Here is a 26976-nt window from a genome sequence, read left to right on the forward strand (position 1 = left end):
TTGCTTTCCTTTATTTTGAAGGCCATTTATAAGGAAGAAAGATTGCAGATAATACATTTATATAATAATTTACTATCTTGCTGATGAAGAAAAGACACATCAAGAACATAAGAAAAAATCCAACATTTCTCCAAATTAACTTCTTTTTTGCATTCTTATTGTGTCCATGAAAAAGTATCAGTGATATGCTGAATATTTTTAGGGTGATGAACAAGCATAACTTTTTTCATATGTAGCTTCTGACAATTATTTTCTTTTTTCCATAACTGGTATTTAAATGTAAGATTATAACCATGAATAAAAATTAACTTTTCTCTATGGAGAATAATGGGAAACAAATGCTGTACCCTTTAATGACTTACCCACTGAATACACAGTTCACCTGCTGGTTTTAATTTACGTGGAAATTTATAAAACAAAACAAAACATTTAATGTCCTTCATCTATATACTGCATTTCACTTATTTTCATGAAAGTACGTACTGTTTCCTTGCATTGGGTACTCTTGTTTGTAAGCAAGTTTCTACCCTCCTATCTAAATGTAAATTGTTTATGCAAACAGATTATTAAGAGAGAAATAAAATCCTTAAGGCCTTTAGAAATAATACATGTGATATGTTTACGAAAGGCTATTTTTAAAAGGTCTACAGTTTAAATGTAACAATAATTTCATTTTCCTAAAATATACAAATCAATTTCAGCTTAAGAGCAGTGAATCATCATCAACAAGTTATGCTCATTATAACATTTAAAGGCTTTAGCAAATCAGTATATATGAAAGAAAACCACAGACAGAAGATGATTTGTTGAAGGCCTGTAAGTTAGGCCTGAGTCAACAGTTCATATATGTGATTTGCCAAGCAAATTTACTAAGAATAGCTCTTCTTCCTAGAATTACTTTGTTTTAATCTTACAACTCATATAGCCACTTTATGTAGATTTAATTAGGCGCCCTGAGGTTTCCCAAATACTTGCCCCATCTTATTGGTAGAAAATACTAAAACAACCTGACATTCATTAGCTACTGAGAAGCTACATTGAGCCAAATTGTCTATCCAGCTTTATGTGGTGATTCTGGAAATAATTTTCACCATTAGTTTACAAAATGACTAAAAGAAACCTGTTTTATGTAAATTTGGGAATCCTGCTGAGGTTCCTGACAACTGATAAAATGAAATGGAGAGAAAATAACCAGTGCAAATAAAAAGCAATTTGAATGAATTCCAGTGAAATGGGAAGAAGCTAATGGATATGGCATTATAAGCAACTTGCCTTGTAAACTGTAGATTTCTCCAACGCTGTTCTGCCGGGTGATGTGATGCCAATACGCACTACGAGGAAGTGAGATCGACTTGGATAAAGTCATTGGTTCAGACAGACTGGTCTGGAGCTAAAAACCAAAGCAAGCACAAATGGAAGGTCACACATAAGCATACTTGGTAAATAATCTCAAAACTGTGAATTGAACCTATGTTCAAATGAACATACCATTTTCTGAATTACCACAGGCCTTACACTATCATTTAAACTGTATTACAAGCATCGGCACTGTGAATGCTCAGGAAAAAGCTGCAAAAGTGTATCTGGGTCTATAGGTTTGCTAGCAGAGGTTAATATTAAGACATCAAATTACATCCCTATTTATCAACAGCTATTCTTGCTGCCAGGGTTTTGTTATTTTCTTTTTTAACTTTATGATAACGATGGATTAACATATGCCTGAGTTCTAAAACCCCTCTGCAATCACATTTCCTTTTGGTCATTTAGCCTGCATATTGGATTGAATACCCTTGGATTCAATTACAAAGATGCTAAGAGAGAATCTGAGACAACCAGCAGAGAATTAGTAATAGGAGAGTCATTAATCTCCTAATCCTCCTTTGAAGGGGAGGCATGTCATCACCAGCAGCTGGCTCCAGCTTCAAGAGCAGATTTTCCTGGTCTGGGGGACTTGATGTGACTGAAATTGTGAATTGCATGGTAAGTGTCTCTGTGTACAAGAGCTACAGCACAGGAATCTGACGGGAGGAATGTCAACTTTATTAAAGAGACCTCTGTCTCCAAACATTAATGTGAGTGAAAGACAACACTACAGAGAAAAGAGAAAGATGAAGAATTGTGCACTCTAGCAACCTCTTTGGGTATTCACATTATGCTTTCTCTGCCTAGAAGAAAAGAGACTGCACCTGCAAATTTTTTTGTATCTCTGGCTTTACAGAATATAAAATAGGATCAATAATTTTTTGGGATCTAACAAATCACCATAACATTTTTTTTTTGTTATGCGAGATATTTTATATGAGCATAATTTCCTAGAGGATGTCTGAAAAGATCAATACTGAAGGATCAATTATGTCTGAAGATTTGGAATGAAAAACCTCCTAGTTTCAGGGGAGGCACCAGGATGGTACTCTGAGAGGGTGTGCCTAGACACTCATTTGCAGAGAGCTTGGCTACAGAGCAGAAGGTATTCCAGGTCTGGATCATTTACTGCAGGTTTAGTCATTAGTTCCTAGGGATTCCTCATTAAGAATCATAATGCCAAATTTAAAAAAGCCCTTTTTAACTGTACAAACTCATATTATTCTGTAATTTAAACCTCCACCCTCCCTCCCCCCCCAAAAAAAAATTAGACATAATATCTATCCACTCAAATATCTGAAATTATTTAAATCTTGAGTATTAATACAAACTGATGCATGGAATATATTTTGCTTCAGATCAATCTGCTGTAACTACTTCTATTGTTGTTTTCTTGAGAACTGTCATCAAAATAACTCCCAGTCTACAGCTAATGTCTTTTCTGCTCACTTATAGCCAAGCATTACATTTCATTTGTCAGTGGTCCAGATCATCACTAGAAGCTATTTCATATGAAGTAAAGAGCTTGCAGAAGCATTTAGTTTGAAAGAAGTTTGAAAGCATTATCACAAAAATTACAATTTTAGGGAGACTTGGGGGTTTAAAGTTTATTGATACACAGAATTTCCTTTATTGTAGAAATCAGGACAGTAACAAACCCTTTATATTAATTTACCATGCTTGTGTAACAAAGGTAACAAGAGTAATTTTGCTGAAGAAGAAAATCACATAAAATGATCTCATTTCAATTTACCAGTGATTTATTCATAATTTATTCACTCAAAAGGTAAATTAAAGGCAAAACATTTTCTCAGTATGCACTACGAAAAAAATAATTCCAGTAAATAGAACCATTTTGATTGCAGTTTATTATCTCAAAACTAAATCTATGGACTGAATAGAAGTAGTTAAATGTATCATCATTCCTGATCTGAGGTGATTAGCTCCTGCCTGATCTGACCAATAGTGATGCAGAAGAACTTTATTTGCACACATTAGAGATTTAGGGATTAAAAAAAAATCTGTTCTCATTATAATATAAGGTGAGATCTCTCTAGTGCAGAAGACTGCACAGCAAGCATTCACAATACTTAGTTTCCTCAGATTCTCTAACTAAGGAACAACTTCTGATATCACCTCTTGGGAAAGAATTATCACCATATGCTAACTGCAACAGGAACCCATTTCTCTGGGGACTCCGTAGAGGAAAAAATACAATTTCTAGTTTATTATAATATCATCCTCAGAAATAAACCCAAAAAACTTTACAATAAAATATCAATTTTGTTCTTAATTTGAGACTTCAAAATAGAAACATAAACCTTTGGATTTGATTATCTTATTACCTCGTATATCACATGGATGTTAACATGAATTTATCTGTGAAATTGCTTTTACTGAATAGTAGACTACCATCAGCTATAATTTTTCTTTTAATTTTTTTATCCAAATAAAAATCACATTGTTGATCAAATGTAATTGACCATGACAGAATTCTTACTTCTACAAACTGCTTTTAGTAAAAATATTCCTGTGTTCAAAGAAAATGAAATAATATATTGAAAAAACCCATTTTCTCTGGAGAATATCTTATATGTTACACTGTGGATGTTTCAGATAAAAAATCTGGAAACCAAGGTGAAGAAAACACATAAAAATATCCATATAATCAATTTTTCATATATTACTAGATAGCTCTTTGCTATATTAATAATTATAAGTTAAACTAATTTTTAAAGTAAAGATATCTACTGTTTCAGAATCCCTTTTCCCCAACTGTAAATCAAATTCTGGCAATTAACAAAAAACAAAAACAAAACAAATAAGCAACTTATAAATCAGGGAAGGTTTACAAAATGGTTTAACTTTTAAAAAATTGGACACTCAGGTTAAAGACCTCTAGTGTTCCAGACCAGTGAAAGAGATCCAGCTCATAAGTTCAGAGACTTCATCCTCCATATCCTTCCCTTTTGTCTTTTTACTATGCCTCATTAAAAAACAACTGGCTTCTCTTCTACACTTTCTTGAAGCAGCTAATGCAAACAGAGAACTTCTCACTATGGAAAATCAAGTAAATAACCTTTTAATTTTCTTATTTTCTTAAAGCAGGTAGACCATCCTTCACAGATTTATTTCTGTCCTTAATTTAACAGAAATGTGACAGTTAAAAATATATTTAAACATTATTTCACCTATGTCATTGAGCTTGTTTACCATGTAGAAAATTAAAACAACATCTTTGAGTCTGTATTTCTTTACACAATAGGCCAATATTCAGCTGTTGTTTCCAACACTGACACATTTTTCTCAGGAGCTGGCAAACCAGGCTCAGATGCATTAGCAACAACTGTACAAAAAGGGCCCCATAATGACAAAGGTAGCAAAGACACATAGAAGGAATAAACATTTCTGTCTGGGAATGAATTTGAGATGATTCTGTGTCCCACTATTGGGAATGGTGAGAAGCACGACATGGACTCTCTTGTGAGCTGAACAGGAGAGCTCCTCAAGGTTTATTACCTCAGATCTTCTTTTATAGACCGACACGTGAAAGTACAGAAAAGAAACTCTTATTGGTTAGTAAACTAACACATCACCATCATTGGTGAGTGGGGTACACCATCCCTTGACCTTCTCTTGTAAGAAAACAAGGAACTGACAAACAGCACCTGCAAGGCTGTTCTCTATCTCTGAGGATTGTTTTAATTCCTCCTTATGATTTCCCAGGCCACTTTCTCAGGCAAGACTGAGAAAGTTATGTGGCCTGTAATTTACACAGGCACTGTGCTCTCTGCTTTTGCTCATATTTAGCATCCATAATTCTGCTCCTCTGCTTTTCTCTGATGAGATCCCACCTGGAGTACTGTCTCCAGCTCTTGGGTCCTTAGTATAAAGACCGGAATTTGCTGGAGCAGATACAGAGGCAGGACTCAAAAATTATCAGAGGGCTGGAACACCTCTCTTGTGAAGACAAACTGAGAGAACTGGGGTTCAGACTGGAGACATTCAGGGAGAAAGTTTCAGGGGGACCTTTTTGAGACCTTTTGGTACTTTATGGGGGCCTGTAAGAAAGATGGGGCAGACTTTTTAACAGGACCCATTATAACAGGACAAGGAATAGATGTTTTAAATTAAAAGAGGGTAAATTTAAATTGGACATGAGGAAGGAATTTTTTATGATGGAGGTGGTAAAACACTGGCATTGGTAGCCCAGAGAGGTTGTGGATGCCTCATTCCTGGACACATTCAAGGTCAGGTTGGACTGGGCTCTGAGCAACCTGGTCTAGTAGAAGATGTCCCTTCTCATTGAAGGGGGGATTTGACTAGATGGCCATTAAAGGTCCCTTCCAACCTGAAGGAACCTGATTTCACTGAGGGTTGTTTTTATGTGTAGCATCTGTGTACTGGTCTTTAATAGAGGAAAGTAAAAGCAATATACCAAATTAAACATGCATCTAGAATAACTTGGTTACAAATATTTCTCAAATCTGATGAAGCTTCAGGAAATAATAAACATAATCTAAACTTTTTTTCCCAGTTTATGCGGTAGAAAGTGAGAATGGGATTAGAACTTAGGTGAAAAGTAGAAATGCATACATCAAAACCATATTAACTCAGGGAAATTTGTGGTGGAAATGTAACAACCCCAAATATCACTGACACTTTTTTGCTATCTGATATGAAACACCTAGTCATTAGGCTTCATCTATTTCCTCCAGAATCTGTCTGATAAAATACCTTTCAAGCAGTGAACATTACATTTCTTTTCTGTATCCAAACCCAATATCCAAAGCCAAAATATCCAAAATATTTAGTCATATGAAGTCTTTGCTTTGCCAGTGACAACTTTATTATTACTATGTGTCTATTTGATTAAAATAGATAATAAAAAAACCCAAGCAAAATCAAAGTCTATTAATGTGTCACTGTAAGAAGTTTCCCGTATTTTTCATTATTGTTCTTCCATGAAAGGCTTAAGGACCAAATTTTCTTTTAATTCCCATAGGCCATCTTCATTGACTTCAATAGATTTGTTACTCTGATATCAATAATGAATATAATTCCAAGAATGGAGCCTGTTAACTGTATTAGGGTTCTGAGCTTTGATCTATTTAGCATATTATTCTCTCTTTTTTTTTTTTTCTTTTCATTAAAAAGTCAAAACACTGAAGGTGACAGAAAATACATTTGGCTTGAAGAGACAAACTGAGCAATTTATAGTTCATTCCATTTTTTAGTCTACAATAAGGACAGTTTGCTTTTTATGGATATGCTCTGAAAATAGGTTAGTTTATTATGGATAAAACCCTCTGTCTCATTTCAAATTCTCATTAGTGTCTTTAAACAAATAGCAGGAGAACTAGGTCACAGAAGACTAATGAGAGTTGTAGTCCAGAAATATGAATCGAATACCATTACTTAGATTTTTTTTCCTTCTAACTTTTAAGGAGCTTCCTTTGTGTGGCTGTGCCTTGAAGAGAAAGAGGGATTAAAAATATATATTTCACCTCACAAGTATCAATTAGCTGACACAGACTCATTTCACTGGTATCCACAGTAAAAAATTACTGGATATTAAGAATCACAAAATCTAGTAGGTACCATCAGCTCAGATATCACCCAAGTTAGAGAACAAGCAGGAGAAAAGCTTGAAAGTTTTTGGGTTTTCTCATTTTTTCATCATGGCCAATTTGTCATTTTTGCAAGAGCAGCAACTGTTGTCCCATGTTCAGCTTGTCTACTGTGACATATAGATCTATTTTATAAAAAACAGTTCTCATCCAGTACTGTAAAGCAGACTGTTCCTTCTTCAGGACAGGTTTGCCCAGGTTTCTCTTTAAATCAATTCTCCTGCTCCAGACAATTTTCCAATTTGTCATTTCTGTCTTTTCATTGATTCACTTCCACATTGTTATAAATGCAACATCTGAATGTAAAATAACTAGACTGAGCCTTGACCCTTCTTTGAAAATACTTAATAAAACTGGATGCACCATGTAGTCCTATGAAATTCCAGTGAGAAAATTCTTTCCTTTGCTGATGTGTTACTAATACTCTTTGGTTCTAATTTTTCTGTAGCCTTTTGTTCATGATCACTTTGAACAGAGATATGTTCATTTATATATATGTTACTTGGATCGTGCTCATTACTTAAATATGTCCACTATTGATATAAACATTTATAGGTATCAGCATACTATTTATTTTCTATGCACTGCTTTATATTTATTTTTACATTCTTATCCAGCTTGCTGTTCCTGACAGAATACATAATATTAGAAAAATCCACACCAATATATGACCTCACAAGTCTTCTGAAAAAAACTTGTAAAAAAGCCATCTGTAAAAGTAATTACAGTGATTTCAGCCTTTATAATATATTTCTAACATTAAGGTTTTCAGCAGTGATTTTGGAGAGTTACTTAATCAATTATGGACAAAAAAAAAATCAATCAAAATAGTAACACTGCTTTGTGGTGCTGGGGCAGATGATGATTATTCTTTGGTGGTTGAATAACACTGTGGATTAATAATAAAGCAATGGTGGAAGAAAAGTACTCTGAAGGGAGATTCAAAGAGGCTGATTGTTTTTTTGTATTCTTCTTGGCCACACTATGAAGAAAGAACTGGTACACTTTTCTTCTTTTCTGGTGGAAGTGTGTTGGATTTTTTTCTTTTATTTTTTCTTTCCTCTAAAAGCAGCTAATAACAGATCAATGTTGCCAGACAGATTAATGTTGGAGGAAAATCAGATACATTTTACGGCATGTTGGGATTATATTTATTGAATGTCAGTAAGGTGAGTGTGTTCACCCATATTCTGTCACAAAACTGTGGGTTTTTTCTTTTTGTGAAAGACATTTCCTGGAAACTATAATAATTAGTGTGAGGGTAGGAGCCCAGATCCTTCCATTTTTCAAAAGTTTGAGCCATTTTACTATACATAAAATACTTTATCCATTTTTTCACTGCATAAAAGCATTCACTAATAACATGGGAGATAGTGCCAACATGGAAAGAGCTGAGACTATTTCAAGCCTGACTATACTGCAGTTCTTAGTGGAAACAAATACAACTGAGCTAATTTCTTCAAGAAATACAAGTAGGGAGATATGTATATATATATATATATATATATATATATATATATCTGCATGATAGAGAATCCAGTATTGCACAGAAGTTATTTGCAGATATTGGTTGTCCTTTGTGTTGCCAGAAGTAGGAGCAGCCCAGAATGCCAGTCACACCTGGGCCAGCAGGTTGAGGGAAATGATTCTCCCTCTTTTCTGGCCTCATGAGATCTCACATGGAGCACTTCATCCAGCTCTGAGAGCCACAGCAGGAGAAAGACAGGGACCTGCTAGAGGATGTCCAGAGGAGGCTGTGATCAGTGGGAAGGAGCACCTCTCCTATGAGGACAGGCTGAGACAGCTCAGGTTGCTCAGCCTGGAGAAGGGAAGGCTTCATCCTGTCAATGTTTGTTAATACCCAATGGGAGACTGCAAAGAAGACAACCAGACTCTTTATAGTGGGGCCAGTGACAGGACCAGTGGCAATGTGCACAAACTCAAACACAGGAGACTCCTGCTGAACATCAGGAAACACCTTTACTATGAGTTGAATAAGCATTGGCACAGATTGCCCAGAAAGACTGTGAAGTCTCTCACATTGTAGATACTCAAAAGCCATCTGGACATGGTCCTGGACAATCAGCTTCCATGGCACTGCTTGAGCTAGGGGGGGTTGGACAAGAGGCCCCTTTCACCCTCAACCAGTCTGTAATTGTCATCTCCAAAATTATAGATAAGGTTTTACTGAATAGGGAGAGTCCCAGATCTGTCTTCTGAGCAGCATAAGGATAAGTAAGCTGAGGTGGAAAAGAAAGAACTGAAGTGCCTCAGTTAGAGAGATCAAAGAAAGAGACCATCAACAAAGACTTGTATTTTTCATTTGGAGCAAGTGTTTTCTGGGGAATTCAGCCTGAGAGTTACAGTGTTCCAGAAGGGGGTCTTTCATGAGGCTTGTCAAGCCAGAGCTAAAAATAGTGAGGCTTGCTATCAGTGCTGACATACAAATCTTGTCCTCCTTTCTCTGTCTGTTTTTTTGCTCTCCTTGCCCTGCTGAATAATCCTCTCTCTTAAAAAGCTACTGGAGTCTGACCTCAACCTGAAATGCTCTGGCAAAGTCTTCAAAGTATGAGATTTTTTTCATGGAATTACTTGCCAAAAGATATGACATATCTTAAACAGATATTTGGGACACTTGAAGTCTCAGTGTTTCACTTGAGAGTACCATAAGGACAGCCTTTCTGACCTCATAGAGCTTTGCTTTAGAACTGGTGTGGAAGAAGCCATGGTATGAAAAATGTCTCTCAGAGGAGAACGGTCTTGGAAACCTCTCTCTAGCATGTGGCAAGAAAGGTGAAATATGGATGAACACAGACTATCCCCAGTTGGGAGCATCCCACTTGAATAAATTTGGGGCTGAAAAATTGGATTATTAAAAAATGCTACCATCTATATTCACTGTTCACGGCACAGTTATTTGACTTTCATTATTTCTGATAGAGCAAATGACTTGGACCTCATGAGATTTCTCAAGAAGTTTTTCTTCTATTGTCTAAAACAGATCAGTAGTTTCCAATTACACATATTTGTTGAAATCACATTTCTTTCAGCTTCTTCATTTCAGTATACAGAAATTGCTGACCAATGAACTTTAATAAAATGACAGGAAGACAATTCTCTGAATACTTTCTGAAACAGTAATCATCAATAACTTTTCATGAATATTCCTCATTAAGTTTATCAGTGCGTGACTCCAGTATTCAGTAACACACAATGTCTGGCTGACCTCTACTTTCTGACATTTTCAGAAGTTAGTTTTATATGTCATACAAAGACATTTCAATTAAAAACAAGAAACAGCAAACCTAGAATACATAAAAATTACTATTATGTAGTAAAGTCTTCTCAGATGGCTCTTCAATATCTTCCAAAAGAACACAGTTCCTTCCTTTTAACTAGTTACTTTTAGACATTTAAAATGCATCTTGAATCACACATACTGGGGCCAGTTATATATATGCCATGCACATGAATAGAAATGATTAGGTTTTAGCTTTGAAACATGCTGTATTGTTTGGGGGAAGGGGAGGAAAGGTAGGTATATGCCTGCACATATGAACACACAAATAAACACATTAATTTAATTTAAGGCAATTTATTCATTAATAATTAAATATCGACTTCAGTAGCTGCATGGCCTTTAATGAGTTTTTACAGATTTAAAATCAACTGGGAAGCTGGTATATAAAAATAAAGGGCTATTATTTTCCACTCTGTGTTCTCGCACACAGGGATCACCCCATGATCCTGCATATAGATAGATACAGCTGGAGCACTCTTGACATTGTTCTTTTAAAATTGAAATAAGCAACCATTAAAAAGCAGTGCATACACTTCTAAAAAAATATACATCATGTATATTTGGAAATATTTGGGGTTTTGTTGCCCAGAAACAACTTGTTGTGAGAGACATTTCTCTGAATCGCAATTCAAATTTCTGCATACAAAAGAAGCTAGGGAAATTTTTGCTTCCTTACTGGTGTGTATTTACTAATACAGAAGTAAGCAGAAGTAGCTGTAAATCAGGAATTCAGTTTGGAAAGGTGGAAGACAGAGAAATGTTCATAGATTGCTTTATTTTTCCATATACTTGTATCAGCCCAATAAATCCTACCATTAGCAACCTTTCTTAACCTTATTTCATCTTCACACAAAAACCAGGTGGTTTTTTTTCTGCAAAAGTTGCTTGGCACAGTAGAAGTTATACATACATGAACACATGCCATATAACTTAAGGCTTTTCAAATCCATAGGAGCTATTTAATGAAACAATCCTTTGCCTGTTTCAGTGTCACAAAACACTGTTGCCATGGAAATCTGTAACTGTTGCTTTTTTTTCCTTCGCAAAATACAAAATGTATGTAAAAGTGAACACCAAACAATATGTGGGAACACATCACAGAAATACCATCATTTTGAAAAGGATTCTACAAATTCTCTCAGGTAGTAGAAATTGCAACTTTTACCAGTATATTCTACAAGGAAATGATTAAGAATAATGAAAAAAAGAACCTTTTCAGATTTATCAATGGATTTTGAATCACAAAGACTATAGAGATGTGCAGCCAGTCATATGAATCCATATGAATCTTGCCTGGCAGCTGCCTTTATGGAAATGGATTCTGACAGACTGAATATGCTACGAGACTAGCAGCTTTTACCCTGAGACAGTCATAAGAAACAGAGAAATGGATGCTTCTGCCATAGCATGGAAAATCTTCATTAATTCCTTGCTGCTGAATGCTGCAGAACTGAAACATTTTTGAAAAACCTATTCCTGCAGTTGAGATGGAACAGTACTTCATTACATTTAACATCTTCATCACCAACATGAGCAGTGGGATTGACTCTAAGCACAATTCTTGAGCAGAATTGACTCTTAGCAAATTTGGGGATAACATCAAACCAGGGGGAATAGTAAAACACCCAGACAGCAGGGTTTCTATTCAGAGGGATTTCAGCAAAGCAGAAGAAAAGGCAGACAGGACTTTCATGATGTTCAGCAATGACAGATGTCAGTGCTGCAACTGGGCCAAGGCAACTGCACACAAGTACAGTCCAGGGACTGACTTATTAGATAAAACCTTTGCCAAAAGGAACTAGCTGTCCTGGTGATAATGTCAGTGACCAGCGTATCTGTGCAGTGATGGAGGGTAATGACACACTGAACCACGTTAGCAAAAGCATGGCCAGTAGAAGCAGAGAAGCTACATTTCCCCCTGTTTGGCAATTGAGCAACTACATCTGGAATTTTAGCTATGTTCACATAATCTTCAGGTCTGGGCCCAGGCACATGAGAAATATCAGACTGGAGAGAGCCTGGCAAAGAACCTCTAAGAAGCAGAATATGATCAGTGACGCTAGATTAAATGTCTAATGTTTATTCACTGTGAGAAAGCGAAGGCTAAAAGAAATCTAAACCCATTTTTTTTCTCTCTCTTCTGAAAAATATGTTGCAAAGAAGACTGCTAGCAGAGATACACAGTGAAAGGACAAGAGTCAACTCGTCACAGGCTGTGGCAAGGGAAACTGGAGACAAACTTCAGCAAAAAAATCCTTCACAGTGTGAACAACCAAGTGCTGAAATGAGCACCCATAATCTGCGTCATTGGGGGTATTCAAAACTTGACTGGATAAGACACTAGATAAAACTTTATCTAGTTTTGATGCTATACCTGCTTTGAACAGGCAAGTAGGTGAGCTGACCACCCTTCCAATGCCAGTAGCTTTGATCCTATATTCAATGGGTTTGAGAATTTGAGAACTAATGAGATGTGCTGTGCCATTGAGTCAAAATGACATTTTGCTGACTGTGGCAGCCACACATCTTTGTGTAAGACAGCTGCTGTGGACAGTGAAGTAATATCAAACCAACAGTACAGGGTCTGTAGTCTCCACTATTGCCTAACAGTTCTCCTCAACTAGATTCCTGCACAGCTGACAAATAAAAACTCTTAGCATGGTTGGCATCATATAAGACATCAGTAGTATAAGAACTATGACCCACAGCTGAGAGAAAAAAAGAACGTAACCAATCTCTATCTGGATAAGCTCTGATAAATACATATTAAAAGACTGCATGCACTTGGAAAGGTTTATGTATATCAGGGCTTTTTTAGATACTCTATCTTCGGTCTAAACATGATCAGAGAGATTATAAATAATTTTCAAGTTAAAATCCCTTCTTCAACACAGGTTTGGCTATTTTTTTATAGAGAAAAAACACAAAATGAAGACATAGGGTGAACTTCATCTAATTTTTGTCCTACGAACAAGTACCTGATGAGCCAAAGCACATAAAGCACAGGTGGGAATTACAAAGTAACTTTAGGGCTGTTATGAGAATTTTTGATCCCTTCTCAGATTATTACTTTTTGTAATTCTCCTATTCTCTGAAAAGCACTGTGCCCCTCCGTAAATCATTGATAAAGAAGTTTTCCATTAATCAGAGACAAAGCCTCAACAATTCCCTTGAGTGAAATAAAGAACTCCTAAACAGAGTTACTGCAACAGAGGAAGACCTTGCTTGACAAGAGACACAGAATGATGCTACAATTCAAAAGACTGATGAAAACCATGTGAAAAATACTTTTTTCGGAAGTTCTTCTGTGAATAAGAAACTGACTATGATTCAGGATTTGTTTTGTTATTGTTTTGTTTTTGTGCTATGCCTAGCATACAGCTGATTATTCTGTGACCTTGGGCAATTCATATACAGCTGAGTTTGGCCTTAATCTTTCTGTACCTCATTTTGCTCATTACTATTAATATTATAATAATACCTGTCTCCTGAGAGCATTGGATAACTTCATCAGCTATTATTTTTGCTAATAGTAATAGAAGCTCTATAGTTGCTTCATTTTATAAGAAACAGGTTTCTGAAAATAGCAGATATGAGATTAATACTAAATTAAGCCCCCTGGTGAGGTGGTTTGAGGATTATTTTTTAGTAATACTTAAGTCAACATAACCTGTTTCTCTGTTGAGAGAGTTCAATGACGTGAACCTTCCAGCCCACTTACACAAGCGAGCTTGTTTAAAGGCACACAATACAAAAGAAAATTTCCCTTCCGTATTAAATGCTTCTCTGAGGCTAGTTAAGGGGAGGGCTGGGCTTCAGTCAGACATGCAACAACCACACCATAATTACAGCAGCCATTCCTAATACATAGCTCATATCATCCACAGCTTTTAGCAAAAAAGACTCCTAAACAAATCAATTTTGTTTAGGGAAAAGTTCTTTGGGTCTTCATTTTCTGCATTTCTGGAAACAAATACGAATTTCAGCCTGACAGTGCCTTTTCAACTACTTTGTTAGTTCTGTAAATATGCAATATTTTGCAAAGCACAAGAAAAGTGAAAAAAAAATAAAAATTACAAATTTGTTTATGTCACCAACCTTCAAATCCTCTTATATTCAAATGTAACTTTGTAAAACTGACATAAATGATATCTGACATTTAAGAAATAGCTCTTTAAAGAGTGCCCGGAAATGTAGATAAGTGGCTACAGGGATTTTTAAAGTGCTTTCATGCTAAATTCTCAGGAGGGTTTGCATCTTTGGATGCCTTACTATGAAAATATTTTTGCCCTGCTGCATTTAAACAAGCTAACCAGACCGCAGTGACTTAAATAGAAACATCCACAGTGCAGCCCAGCTGCATGCAAACATGTATCTGAGGTGAACAGAACAGTGTTCATAGGATTCATGTATGCAGCTTCAGGATGGATTCATAGGATGGAGCAGGCTCCATGCAGATAAAAAACTGTATCATCTCAGTTGTGAGACACCTTTGCAAAGCTTTAAATACAATTTTTGGCTGAGCTCATCGTTTATATTAGCAGTAAGGAAGAAAAGAATATGGTAACGGAATACAAAATATTCCAGAATTTTTTAAGGAGAAAAGAATTAGGGTAATTTCTCTGTAAGGATACATATCCATGTGCTAAAGTACTTGGGGCTTAGTTCATAGGAGAGATTTAGAGTATCTTTTTGCATTCAAGATCATCCAGCCCTATTGTTATGCGTAAGAGAAATTTCCAAATTGTGTCAGACAAGGGAAGAATTGAATTTGTCCCACCACACTCTGAATGAAAACCCTCATGACTACTACCACTTTGAAAACATTCAAAACTCCAGGGCAAGTCTAGTTTCCAAATGGCAAAACGGCATTTAAATTACATCACCGGCTACCAAAATATTTGACACACTCTTATGTAAGGATTTCCCAGCTCTGCTCTCACACCTACCCACGTCACTTACCTACGCTCCCCACAAACCTTTATGTTGTCTGCAGTGTTTGTGACATGAGGAACAGCCCTGTCCCACTCCTATCACTTTGTAGGAGCAGCTGCACAAACCCTTGGTTGCCATAGTAAAGACTTTCCCTATTCTGTGGTTTCATTCAAACACACAGCAAAGATCCAGGAATGCCAACAACCTACAGAGTTCCTTGGAGAATCTGGTCTTAACACCTCATCTGTACACCTCTTGCTGACTGCAAGGTGCCATACAGGGGCACAATGAAACCCTGCAGGTCACACAGAAAGAGGGGTAAGAAAGGTCTTGACTCAGTAAGGAAAGGATTAATGGGAGACTAGTGGCTGTGGAGGTTTGAATTTCATGGTGGGATGAGGTATTTTCTTTTAGAAAGTGAATGACACCTTCTGCATAATTTTTGAATGCTGCTAAAGTATTTGGATACAACTAATAGTCCCTGAAAAAACGCCAATGAAATAAGTCTACATTGAAGACAATATTTTCTTTAAAATCAGAAAATAAAAGAGGTGCAGTTGAAAGAATCATTAACTATCACCCAGTCTGAATATCCACAAATTTCCTGCTTTCTTATGAAGTGGTGAATGTTGAAAATAGACTTGTGATGCAAGTTTAGGGATTACTTCATCCAAGTACATACAGATTTTTGAGCCTGAAGGCAAACAGAGTCTAGAAAAATTCAAAAAATATTATCATAGAAATCAGTAAAGAAAAATGTCATTATATGCTTAATGAATCAAGAATCCTATGGAAAATTATGGCTACTTGTAGGAATTGGGTTGACAAAACTAAAACCAAAAAGTACACGGAATCTGACTTTTTTGAAAAAAGAAACCAACAAATTAAAAATTCTTGGTGTTGCTAATCTTGGCAAAATTTATAGATAGCCACAGACAGACTGACTACTGGAGTACTCCACTGCGTCAGGTGAGTCTTAGACTGGCCACTAGGGAGACTTTATTTTCTGGGAAGATGGTCAAACATTGGAACAGGCTTCCTAGGGAGGCAGTCAATGCCTTAAGTTGGTCAATCTTTAACAGGCATTTGGACAATGCCCTCAAAATTGTGCTTTAACTTTTAGCCCTGAAGTGACCACGCAGTTGGGCTATATAACCACTGTAGATCCTTTCCAATATCCTATCCTATCCCATCCTATCCTATCCTATTAGAGAAATAAGCTTCACAACGCCCATGAAAACCAGGTAAGCAACTCACCAGCTCTGTACTGCATTAAAGCAGCCAGGTTTTTACAGGGTTATAAAATTTCTAGACACACATTATACAGCAGCATCATATATGGTTTCAGACGGGAAATAGAGAACCATATTCAGCTAAGTATGCATGAATAACTGACCTGAGGCTATGCTTTAACTTGTATAAAGTACATGAATTCATGAATCATCATATGTAAGAATCTTAGTACTTGAGTTTACACATAATTTGGAAAAAGAAGAAAACATACTAAGTGACCAATGTGTCATGACATGGGATAATCTTTATATGAGCTGTAGAATTTTCTTCTCATGTCTCTCCTTCAGGAACTGAGTCAACTCAAACACACTTAGGCAGAATTGCAACATAAAAAAGTTTTGTTATACTAAGTAAGTTACAATAGTGAAATTAAGACCAAAAGCTATATTTTAAATGTATTTATCTAAATATTTCATATATTCATTGGGTCAGCAGCATCCACTAGTATATCTTTGAAATTCCCCATACTTCACAACTTGAAATAATAGGTGAAGACACATTGCAATAAGACATCAATAAAAACTGTAAACCAGTCAAAGCTCTGAAGATGCAGTGGCAAAGGTAGTATACTTCAAATTGAAACCATCATTATTAAATTAAAAGTTAAAGTTAAAATTAAAATTTAGAATATTTGATGTGTTGGTTGATATTTGATCCTGTAAGGTTTGATGAGTATGCATTTAGCTTGTGACCAGATTTGAAACGTGTGAAGATAAAGATAGTACAGACTCACAGAGCAAAGAAAAATTAGAAGTTCACTAATTAACTCATGCTGTTATTTCCTCCAGCCTCACAGTTGGTTTTTTTCCTGTTTCTAAGACAGTTTACATTCAGACTTTTAACTCTATTTACAATTTTATTAGTACTGTGTCTGACAACACTGTAATTTAAATTTATCAGACCAGTCTTGTGAAATACCTTCCTCATCCTGATCCTTACAAGAAAAATAAAATTACTCTCAGTCTTATTCCTTAACTGCCTTCCTCTTCAATATCTCCTTAAGCCAAGTTTCATTGCCTGATATTTGTCTTCTTTGGTACATTCATTATTTCAGTGGTAATGATGTCTTTAAAAAAAATAATACATAAACTCATTGATATTATATTTTTCTTTTTTTTTATAATAACAAAAATCTATCATGATAACTCACTTAAATTAGGTTGAATTTAAAGACAAGACTTGTAAATAATGAGAATAGAAATATACAGATACAGCGTTTCAGAAAGGTGTTTATCTTCTGGGAAGTGTTAAAAAGATCACAATCTAAAATGGCTTTTAGCTCTGCTGTCTAAAGTAAAACAAATTATATAGAAAACTTCCAAAGATAATAAGTTTTGAGACTTGGGCCATTATAATTTATTCCTGCATTTATCCTTCAGCCTTACTGATATTTGATTAAGTTCAGCTGGCTAACACTGACTTTAGTGCTATCTTATTTAGGCTTATTGTTTTACATATTGTGAATTTTTATTTTTTTGAGATTACATATTAAGTTTTTACTGGCAGCTCTTGAAAGAAATAATTTATAGAGCTACAAAGGTGTAAGTATTTCCTCAGAATTCTTCCCTCATATGTGTAGTCATAACATAGGAAATCTACAGCTCTTAACCTCCCATTTTGTACCCTCCAACAACAGTGAGGGCAGAAGCTACATCAGAAGTGTTTTCAGTGGAAGTTAAATGGCAGAAGATCAAAGCTGGCATTAGAGAGGAAAATCAGAGATTAAAATTCCAGTGCCATGTTGTCATCCTGGTGTAGAGGTTAGATAGACAAGTGCTGCTGAGAACAATTGTTCATATGCTCATGTGTAAAAACCATCTGAATACCGATTCTTTAAAAAAAGATCACCAAACCAATAATCTCTTGATGGCAAAGGGGAGAATACTCAGCATTCTTTTAGACAAAGCATTCATGGAGGATGAATTATTCTTCTTTCTCTCCCCAGGATAGGACAGCTGAGAAGGTCTAATTGTTTGCTGCTGCTTCTGTAAACAATTCAGTTACATAATCCTGAAGAAGCTGGCTCCTTTTAGGGAGGTGGTTTTGTTTTTGGTTTTTTCTTTTTCTTTTTTTTTTTTTTTTTGTTGCCAAACTAGCAAACTAGATTGGCTCAGTCAGATAAGCACCTAAGTTAAGAGAAAGGAAGTGGAAGGAGTTTGCAGTCCAGCCTGGGGACAGGGAAGGGGTGACAGAGCTGGCTGTTAGACACTCAGAAATGCATCTTCCATGTCCACCATCAGACTACAGCCAGTGTATTCACTGTCATTCCCGAGGCTAACACCTTGTTTTTGCACAGTAATTTCAAAACCAAGAATCCAACCAGACTTCTAAATGCTTCAGAGAAAAAACAATCAAACACAAACAAGCAAACAAGGGGTCAGAGATGGGGAAGGCGAGAGGAAAAACCAGAGGTCTGTTCTGTGATAAAAGGAAAGTTGCTGGCACTCAAATGTGGGTAACAATACAGCACAAAATAAAAGCACGTAAATAGAAAGACTGTTCTTTTTAATTTGTTATCTTTGAACTAAAACCACTAAAAACCACTGCAATATTGCTCTCTCTCCCACAAAACAACTATAAAACAGAATAATCATCTGTATTAGAGTGATCCATTGAAAAAGCAAAGACTGTTACCTGTATATTCATTTTTTCCAATTTCCCTGAAAACAATTTCAATCTAAGTACTAGCACTGGCCCAAATTTGTTATTGTCCCAAACAAAGCAAGCATAAAACACTATCACTCTGCAAATGCAACATTTCCAATTCAATCAAGAAAACCACCTGAGCTATATTAGACCAGTGTCCACTTTGCTGAATTTTTTGAATAATATCCAGTCTGCTTTGATCTCAGTAAAACTAATAACCAGCTCAAATCCACACCTATGCCAGTGACTACTGATCTCATATTTCAGGTCTTTCTTCCAGTGTTATAATTTGAAAGGAAAATGGGCAGAAAATGAAAGTGTGCACAGGACTGCCTGCTTAAACTGACTTGGCTTCTCCTGTTAAAGGTGGCAAAAAGACAGATTTGGTACTGTACAAGCTGCCACAGAACATTTTTGCTTCTAGCCCATGCACTTTCAAAGGTAATGGGAAGAATTATTTTCCTTCTCATGTCTCTCTCTTATTAACAATTATCCAGCATGTTGCTTGGCCTAAGCAAAAGATTTTTTAGCATGAAAATTAATTTATTGTTTAGCATTTTGAAACAGAATTTTTGGGTGCAGGGACCTCCATAAATGGAGCACATGTGGCCTGTGGCTGTCAGCAATACCTTTATTCTTCTACCAGAATTTGTTTCTGGGGATTTTATCTGAGTGTGTTTTGTACTTGGTTGTTTTTTGTTTGTTTTTTTTTTTTTGTTATTTTTATATTATCAAGGTGATGTACTTTGTATATTTACTTTGAAAGCTAATCATAATCTATATAGTTCATCAAGGTTGCTGTTAAAAAAGTTCAACTTAATTCCTTTTAAAAGTTGTATTCATTTTTTATAATAGATTCTAACCTATTGTAATCTGGCAAAAATTAAATGAAACTTCTATGTATTCATTACTAAAAACATATTAACTTTTAGGACAGAATACAAATATTCATGGGAGTCCTTTCTAATAAATTATTTCCAATGATTGGAAGGAAGAAGTAATGATTACTGTTGCATATGTCAGGGAAGAGTAAAATCCCCCATGTATAGATCTATAGATATAAAGATCAAATGTCAAGCTTTGGGAAGACCCACTAAATCCCTGACTTAAAATATTCTTTTGCTTGTATTTCAGTTTCAGATCTTATGGAAAAAAATACACATAGGTATTTGGTGAAATGGTTAGAATTAGATAACACTTGATAAATGGAATGGAACATGTACTTAATCTATTTGATATTTTAGATTTTGTTTCTAATACGAATAAAACTCAAATGTCGCACATGACTCAGATGATCCTTTAAATGCCCAGCACCCCACCAGTCAGAAACAGCAGTTTCCAAATCCAAACTAACATTAGTTTATTAGCTGAAGCATAAAATCAACAGGTTTTTCAGCCTCTTTTACACAGCCCACTGCAGCCTATGTGAGCCTCTCCTGATGTCCCTGTGCAGATCACAGCGCAGCCTCATCCAGGAGACAAGTACATCATACACAGTGTGGCAGATGAGTCATTTTTATTTCTCAGCCTGCTCTCGCTCGGCATTTGATATTACGTACCATATGGCCACAGCCTTCATAAATATGGTTTCAAGGAAGTCATCTGATGGCAGAATGGAAATGGCTTTGCAAAGCAGCAAAGCTGCTAATTGATGGGTGGAAAAGCTGAAAGTGATGGCTCTGTAAAAGGAAAATCTTGTATGATCCTGGTCTAAGTATTTATTATGGCAGCATGAAAATGTTCTAATTTCTGTTACTGGTGTAGACAATTTAAAAGCAAACACATTATAAAACAATGATGTGTTTTCCCTGCTTTTTCCCCCTTATTCAAAGACTTTCTGGTCAGCAGAATGCAGTGTTTTCTTGCCAGCAGATCTACTACTTTACATAGTCTTCCATTTATTCTACCTTGTGTTGGACTTTTCAGCGATTGCTCCTTATTAATTTTGATTGTAAACTCTTGTCTTCCTGCACTTCCTGTCCAAAGTTTGTGCACCTCAACTATTATGCAAATGCTCCTACTTTGTCTAGTTTTATGGAAAAATACATCTTCTTTTTCCCATAAAGCACCAAAAATGGGCTGGCTTCCTAATTCAAGTTCTCACAACAGACACGCAAAGTCTGAGACAAACATTCAATGCAGCAGACTTCTGACATGGAAAACTAAGTCTTTTTCTAGTTTATTTTTCAGTGAATAAGGAAAACTGCCTCTACCACGGACTAGATGATCTTTAAGGTCCAGTTGTACCCCTTAGCATTCCCTGATTGGTTCTCTGACTTATCTGAGGAGTAATTAAGAAAAGTTGAACACTGGGGTCTTACATTGGTCCTTGCAAGAGCCTTTGTCTCAGCAGAGTGAGAAAGGTATTTTGACACTGGTGGAGTATGGGGGATAGATCCATATAAGTCATGTTTGTATGACTGGAGACACAGTGTGGATGAGGGAAAGAAGGAAATGCCACAATTAACCTGAAATCTCTGTCTAGGGAAGAAGATATGAGAGAATTGTGGTCATCTCAGAGGAAAAGCAAGCAGACTAGGTTGCCTGGCCTGAAAGTCAGCTTTCCAGAGCAATCATTAAAAACCATCTCTACTTCTAATCACACAGGGAAAGCTTTTTTCTTAAAAGAACACCAAATTTTTCTGTAGTTGCCACTTATACACAACTTGTGCAAACTGGAAATTCTGAATACAAAATAATAAAATACCTCTATTTGAACTCAATTGCATTGCTACTTATAATGTAGGAGAAGTAACTTCTTTCAGAGATTAAGAAAAACAGAACACATCTGCTGTCACCTAGACATGTTTATACTGGGTTTTTTTCCACCTGTGAGGCCACAAGGAGCAATTAAAACTCATTCATCAGTAGTCAACACAACCGCTGAAGGTTTAATCTTTGAGCAACAGAGCCACAATTTCAGTTCTCTGACCATGGATCTCTTGTCTAATGGTATCCCCTGTTCCAAAAAGTCACCTACAATTGTACAGAACACACTGAGGATCCCTGGCAATGGAAATACATAAATCTGAAAGTCTGTTTTGTCTCAGTCACACAGCTGATACTATCACAGTAGCAGCTGAATCCACTGACTTTGGTTTATTACCGATTTTTGTAAGTTTAAAAACTTTTGGTAAAAGGACCTTACCCTTGCCTTCTGCTCCATTTCCATCATTAGTCTTTCATGCTGCTCAGCTATTGCCAGTGTTGCAGAATGGACTTTCTGATATATCATTTCTCCTTCTCGTGTTTGAAAGGTGAACAGCCCTTCTCCTGTGTCACACATCCTGCAGGGAAATTTAAGCAGAACGGAAAGAAAAACAATGAGTATTGTGTAATTTTTATCTATTATAAGAAGTGCATACCTTACAATAGCAAATGCCAACTTTAGAGACGTAGTTAAACTCTGAAATCCAAAACACCAAATATCTGTAGCTATTTTTACCATCAGAGAGAGACATATTCCAAGAGGTGGGCAGAACTTCATTAACATATTTTTTAAATTCAGTTTTAATCATCATCTGGATAGTGAAAAAAGAAGTTTAAGCATGGAATAAAAACTTGAGCTAATAATCAGTTACTTCTGTCATTTTTTCCAAATGTCTCCACCAGTAAGTGGGAGCTAAATTTAATTATTTTAACCAATTGATGCCAGAAATATGTAGTACATTGTGACTTTGAAAAGCTGATATTTTAAGAGAACACTGACCAACTAAAAATGCCATTATGGTTAATCACTACAAAGATGATGTATTGAAATGCAGCATTAAAAGTGTTAAATTATTACTACCTCTGCCAGTACATTTATGTGAGGCAGCATCCAAAGCTATCCTGATAATTACAACAGCCATTGAGTCCATTTGAGAATAGAACAGTTTCTGTTTTAAAAGAATATTAAATAATGAAAAAAACCCCTCCAGAAATAAAACTGACTTCTTTTGAGAGACCAACTGCTGTTATCCTTATCTGTGATATCAGTGTGGCATTATTCTGAGAAAGAAGAGTGGTACACAGTAAATACAATGACAAAAAGGTCTGGGAAATACAGGAAATGGGAGCAGGAAATAATGTTAGATTGCCATGTGACCATTACTTGGAGGACTATTGGATGCTGTTAATCAGTGGTGCAATTCAATGTATTCATATTAGTAGTTCCATTATATTCTCAGTGTCTGATTTACATATTTTTATAGACTACTTGCAATTTAAGAAATGGAATTTTGAAAATCCTTTTTATTTGGTCTGATGCCTCCTGTAAAGATTTTCAGTTATCTGTGACATAAAACTGTTGACTTGAGTCACTGATGTATAACATACATCAACAACAGAGAGATTTTGATTTGCCTTAAAATACCAGATTCCTTTAATGTTTTGGATGCTTACATTATTTTTAAGGAAAAATAATTTTGTTAATATCCCAGCACCTTCAGCATGGTCCCAGAAAGCCCAAAACATACAAAATTAAAAAAATTTAGAAAAATGTGTCCCAAATAGCTCAACAGGTTTTAAATATCATTATCTTTAGAATTTGTATCCCAGATTCTGTATAATTATTCATGCATTAAATTTTACAAAAAAAAAAAAATCCCATCAAATGAACTCACAGATCTATATTATTTTAACTAAATAATAATTTTAATATATGTCGACTACATTACATGCACACATGCACACACACAATTATACTGCAGATTTTTGAAAAGACAACACTTTTTTCACAAGACTTATCTTTTTTTTTGTGAAATTAGAATATGACTTCCTAAACAATTTCATTAAAAAAGTCATCTGAACAGGACTGTTGTGCTACATAAGGGACTGCTGAGAGTTCAGCAACTGTATCTGATTTCAAGGTTGGCCAGTGAAAACAAAACCTTATTAACACTTACAAAATCTTTTCCTGTTCACTGGAGGAGACATGCTACTGTGAGCCTCATACAAAGAATTTATGCATGTCTGTGTTTGGGAAGAACAGAAAGTATCAGAAACAGAAACAGAGGTACTTCTGGAAAATACCTGGTGAAAATACTTTGTAATGATCAACTGAGGTATTGAAAAGAAATTCATAGTCTTTAATAATACACAATTAACAACATTATCCATAATTCTGGAATAATACAAGTTTTCTACTTTAAAAAATATAAAAAAAATAAAATCCATTTTATAGGTAGGTATTACTTAATCAGTGTTAATGTGATGTGCTAATTAAGAGATTAAAAAAAGAGCTTTTTGTATTAAATTCTAATGGAGATCAAGATCCCTGCTGTAAACATTTAAGATAGATTATATCCTTAGACACAGTCCTCCAAAGAGCTTCTGGTGGAAATAAAATGTCCCCAGAGTTTTGTGACATTATGGCAACAGCCTTTCAGATCCCTCAGGGCATCATATAGCCAGTACTCTGCTTTTGTGTAAAGAGATCTTAATAAAATTCAAACAGCGTGAAATGGAAAGTCTGGAAAAAAGAATGGGGTTTCAGAAAATGAAAGAAAATATGATCTTTTTGTTGGTTTCAGAGGACGAAAAATCCAACCGAGATAAAAACAAGGAAGCAGGCAATGGGGCATGATTAACATTCAGGACTTAGCTGCCTGTTTTCACCAGGCAAAACTCAACCACCCCCAGTGCCTACCAGAGCAGGGTCTGTCCCTGGCTGGAGGCACTGGTGCAGGCTGTGGCAGTGCCCTGGCCCTTTGCCCACTGCAAAGGGCACTGCCCTGCTTCCAGCCTCAGCTGTGGTGGACATGTCACGCCAGTGTTGGAAAGTCATTGCCACCAGCCTCCCCATGAGGTTTTCCTTGGCTAATGATGGATGGTGTGCACACAGCTGCTCAAAATTGGAGGTGAAGGAGAATTATGGACATCATTTTTTTAAGTGCGTAATTCCCCTAGCTCAATTTGAAGTTTAATAGGACTTAATGCCCCAAAGAATAAAGCAGTTGTTACTTGGCACATCTGAACCAGGTGAAAGCAGCAAAAATTGTTAGCATAAAACTTTCTTCCATTTAATCTTATGAATAATCTGCCTCCCAAGGAGATGAATCCCTTTGCCATAGTAAGGTTTTCCTGTTCATCTCCTCAGAGCATTATTCCTTTATTCAGGCGAAAATCCAAGTTTAGAACTTCTAGTCTAGCCTAGTCCTGCTATTTTTCTGTTCTATTCTGTTCTATTCTAGTTATATACCAAGATCAGTAGCCTCATTAGGGTTCGTTTCAGTCTTTCTAGAACAAGGAAACACAGCCTAAAATAGAAGCACTCCTAACAATGATGAAGATGGGGACAGGGAAAGGGCGCTCTCGGAAGATTTAGGGTTTTGCCATAAAAGCAAAACACTTACATATCTGGCCAACAGGAACAGACAAGCCCATGAGCTGAAGCAAGATTTGTCTTGTTCCATTTATAGTCCAAACAAAGTCAGAACAGAAAACTTTATCTCTATGGCCCTTCTAGATGCCAGATAACTGTCCCTATAAAGCTCCAATTTCAGGTTTAGCCTTGCTAACATGTTCCTAATTTCTCTATGTTCAAAGCATACATGGTTCATCAGTTGCCCAATTTAATCCTAACTTTTACATGTCCTAAAATCACTTTTGAGAAAAGGCAGGACTCTTTTTCCCTGGTACTGTTGCAGTTAAGCAATGCAGTCCTACCAATTCAGTATGACCTGCACTGTCAGAAAAATGTCACTGATTTTGTGTACTTTAATTTTTTATGAGATATTTGCAGTCTGCAGGTGCTTGAAAAATGCCGATCTATTTCTGTGTTTTTCTTTAAAACAGGGATGTCATTAACCTATGCTGTAAGATATTTAAGGATTCAAGGCATTAAAATGTATGAAGTGCTTTGACTGAAATACAAAAGTGCATTTTTTTTCATATATTATTACAGAATGATATAACTGGACAGACAGTGACACCCCTAGATAAACAGTGCTGCAAAGAGTTGCAATTTTTTTAATTCCTTAAAGACTGCAACAGCTTTCCACAGCTGTCACAATTAGCAGATCTGGTTTAAGAACCAGGAGAAAGAATAGAAAGAATGTGAAAGCCCAGCTTTTGCCCTAGGACAAACTGAATTCAGAGATCAGATTCAGAGATCAACAGTGAAAGTTCCTGCTTTCACTGAAGGTAGAATTTCTCTTCAAGCCAAAGAGATCTTCACACCACTATTGCCAGACATTTTTCAACATTTCCCAAATTCATATAATGGCTTCCCATTGCCTTTGCTCACTGTGTAACTTATGCCTTTTAGATAAGAATCAATACTGTATATTAACCATGTAGAATTCCCTTCAAAAAGGAAACTTCTTTGATTTGACCACAATTTACCAAAAAAAAAAAAAAAAAATCCCAGATAGAAATTTATGCTGTCATGTCATGGGTGAAATATTTTAAAAGTTTAACAGTGCAATACTCAGCAACTGCATGAGAAGACAAGAATTAACTTTAACTCTTCATAGATCTACTTGTAACTTCTAATGAATTTGAATGATTTCTTTTTATCAACAAATAATTAAGGATTAAAGAAATAAAGGCTGATTTATATACTCAAAAGTGTAACAAATTACATACAAATAACTAAAAAGAGGTAAACATCCTCACATAGAAACTGAAGAAACATCATCAAATGTTTACTATTAATAACTAATTGCTACCAATAACTACAGATCCAAATAACTAATAGTTAATAACTATCTTACTTTAGCATTTCTAGTTCTTTAAATAGAAACAGACTTTAGATTCATAAATGAGAACAGATCATGATTATGTAATGTTCAGTTACCCATACCAAACTGACTGTAATTGCTGTTG

At 35.8% G+C, this 26976-nt stretch overlaps 1 protein-coding gene across 1 annotated transcript in view; it reads right to left on the minus strand.

The window, feature by feature from the left end:
- DOK6 (docking protein 6) overlaps positions 1–26976 on the minus strand; it is a 242524-nt gene that overhangs the window by 38797 nt on the left and 176751 nt on the right. The window contains exons 6-7 of the mRNA XM_058832536.1: positions 22316–22454; positions 1273–1390 (exon numbers count right to left, since the gene is read on the minus strand). Coding sequence (XP_058688519.1) covers positions 1273–1390; positions 22316–22454 — 257 coding nt within the window. The remainder of the gene's footprint in view (positions 1–1272; positions 1391–22315; positions 22455–26976) is intronic.

The sequence above is a fragment of the Poecile atricapillus genome, chromosome 2 (assembly GCF_030490865.1).
Source record: "Poecile atricapillus isolate bPoeAtr1 chromosome 2, bPoeAtr1.hap1, whole genome shotgun sequence".
NCBI classification, from domain to species: Eukaryota; Metazoa; Chordata; class Aves; order Passeriformes; family Paridae; genus Poecile; species Poecile atricapillus.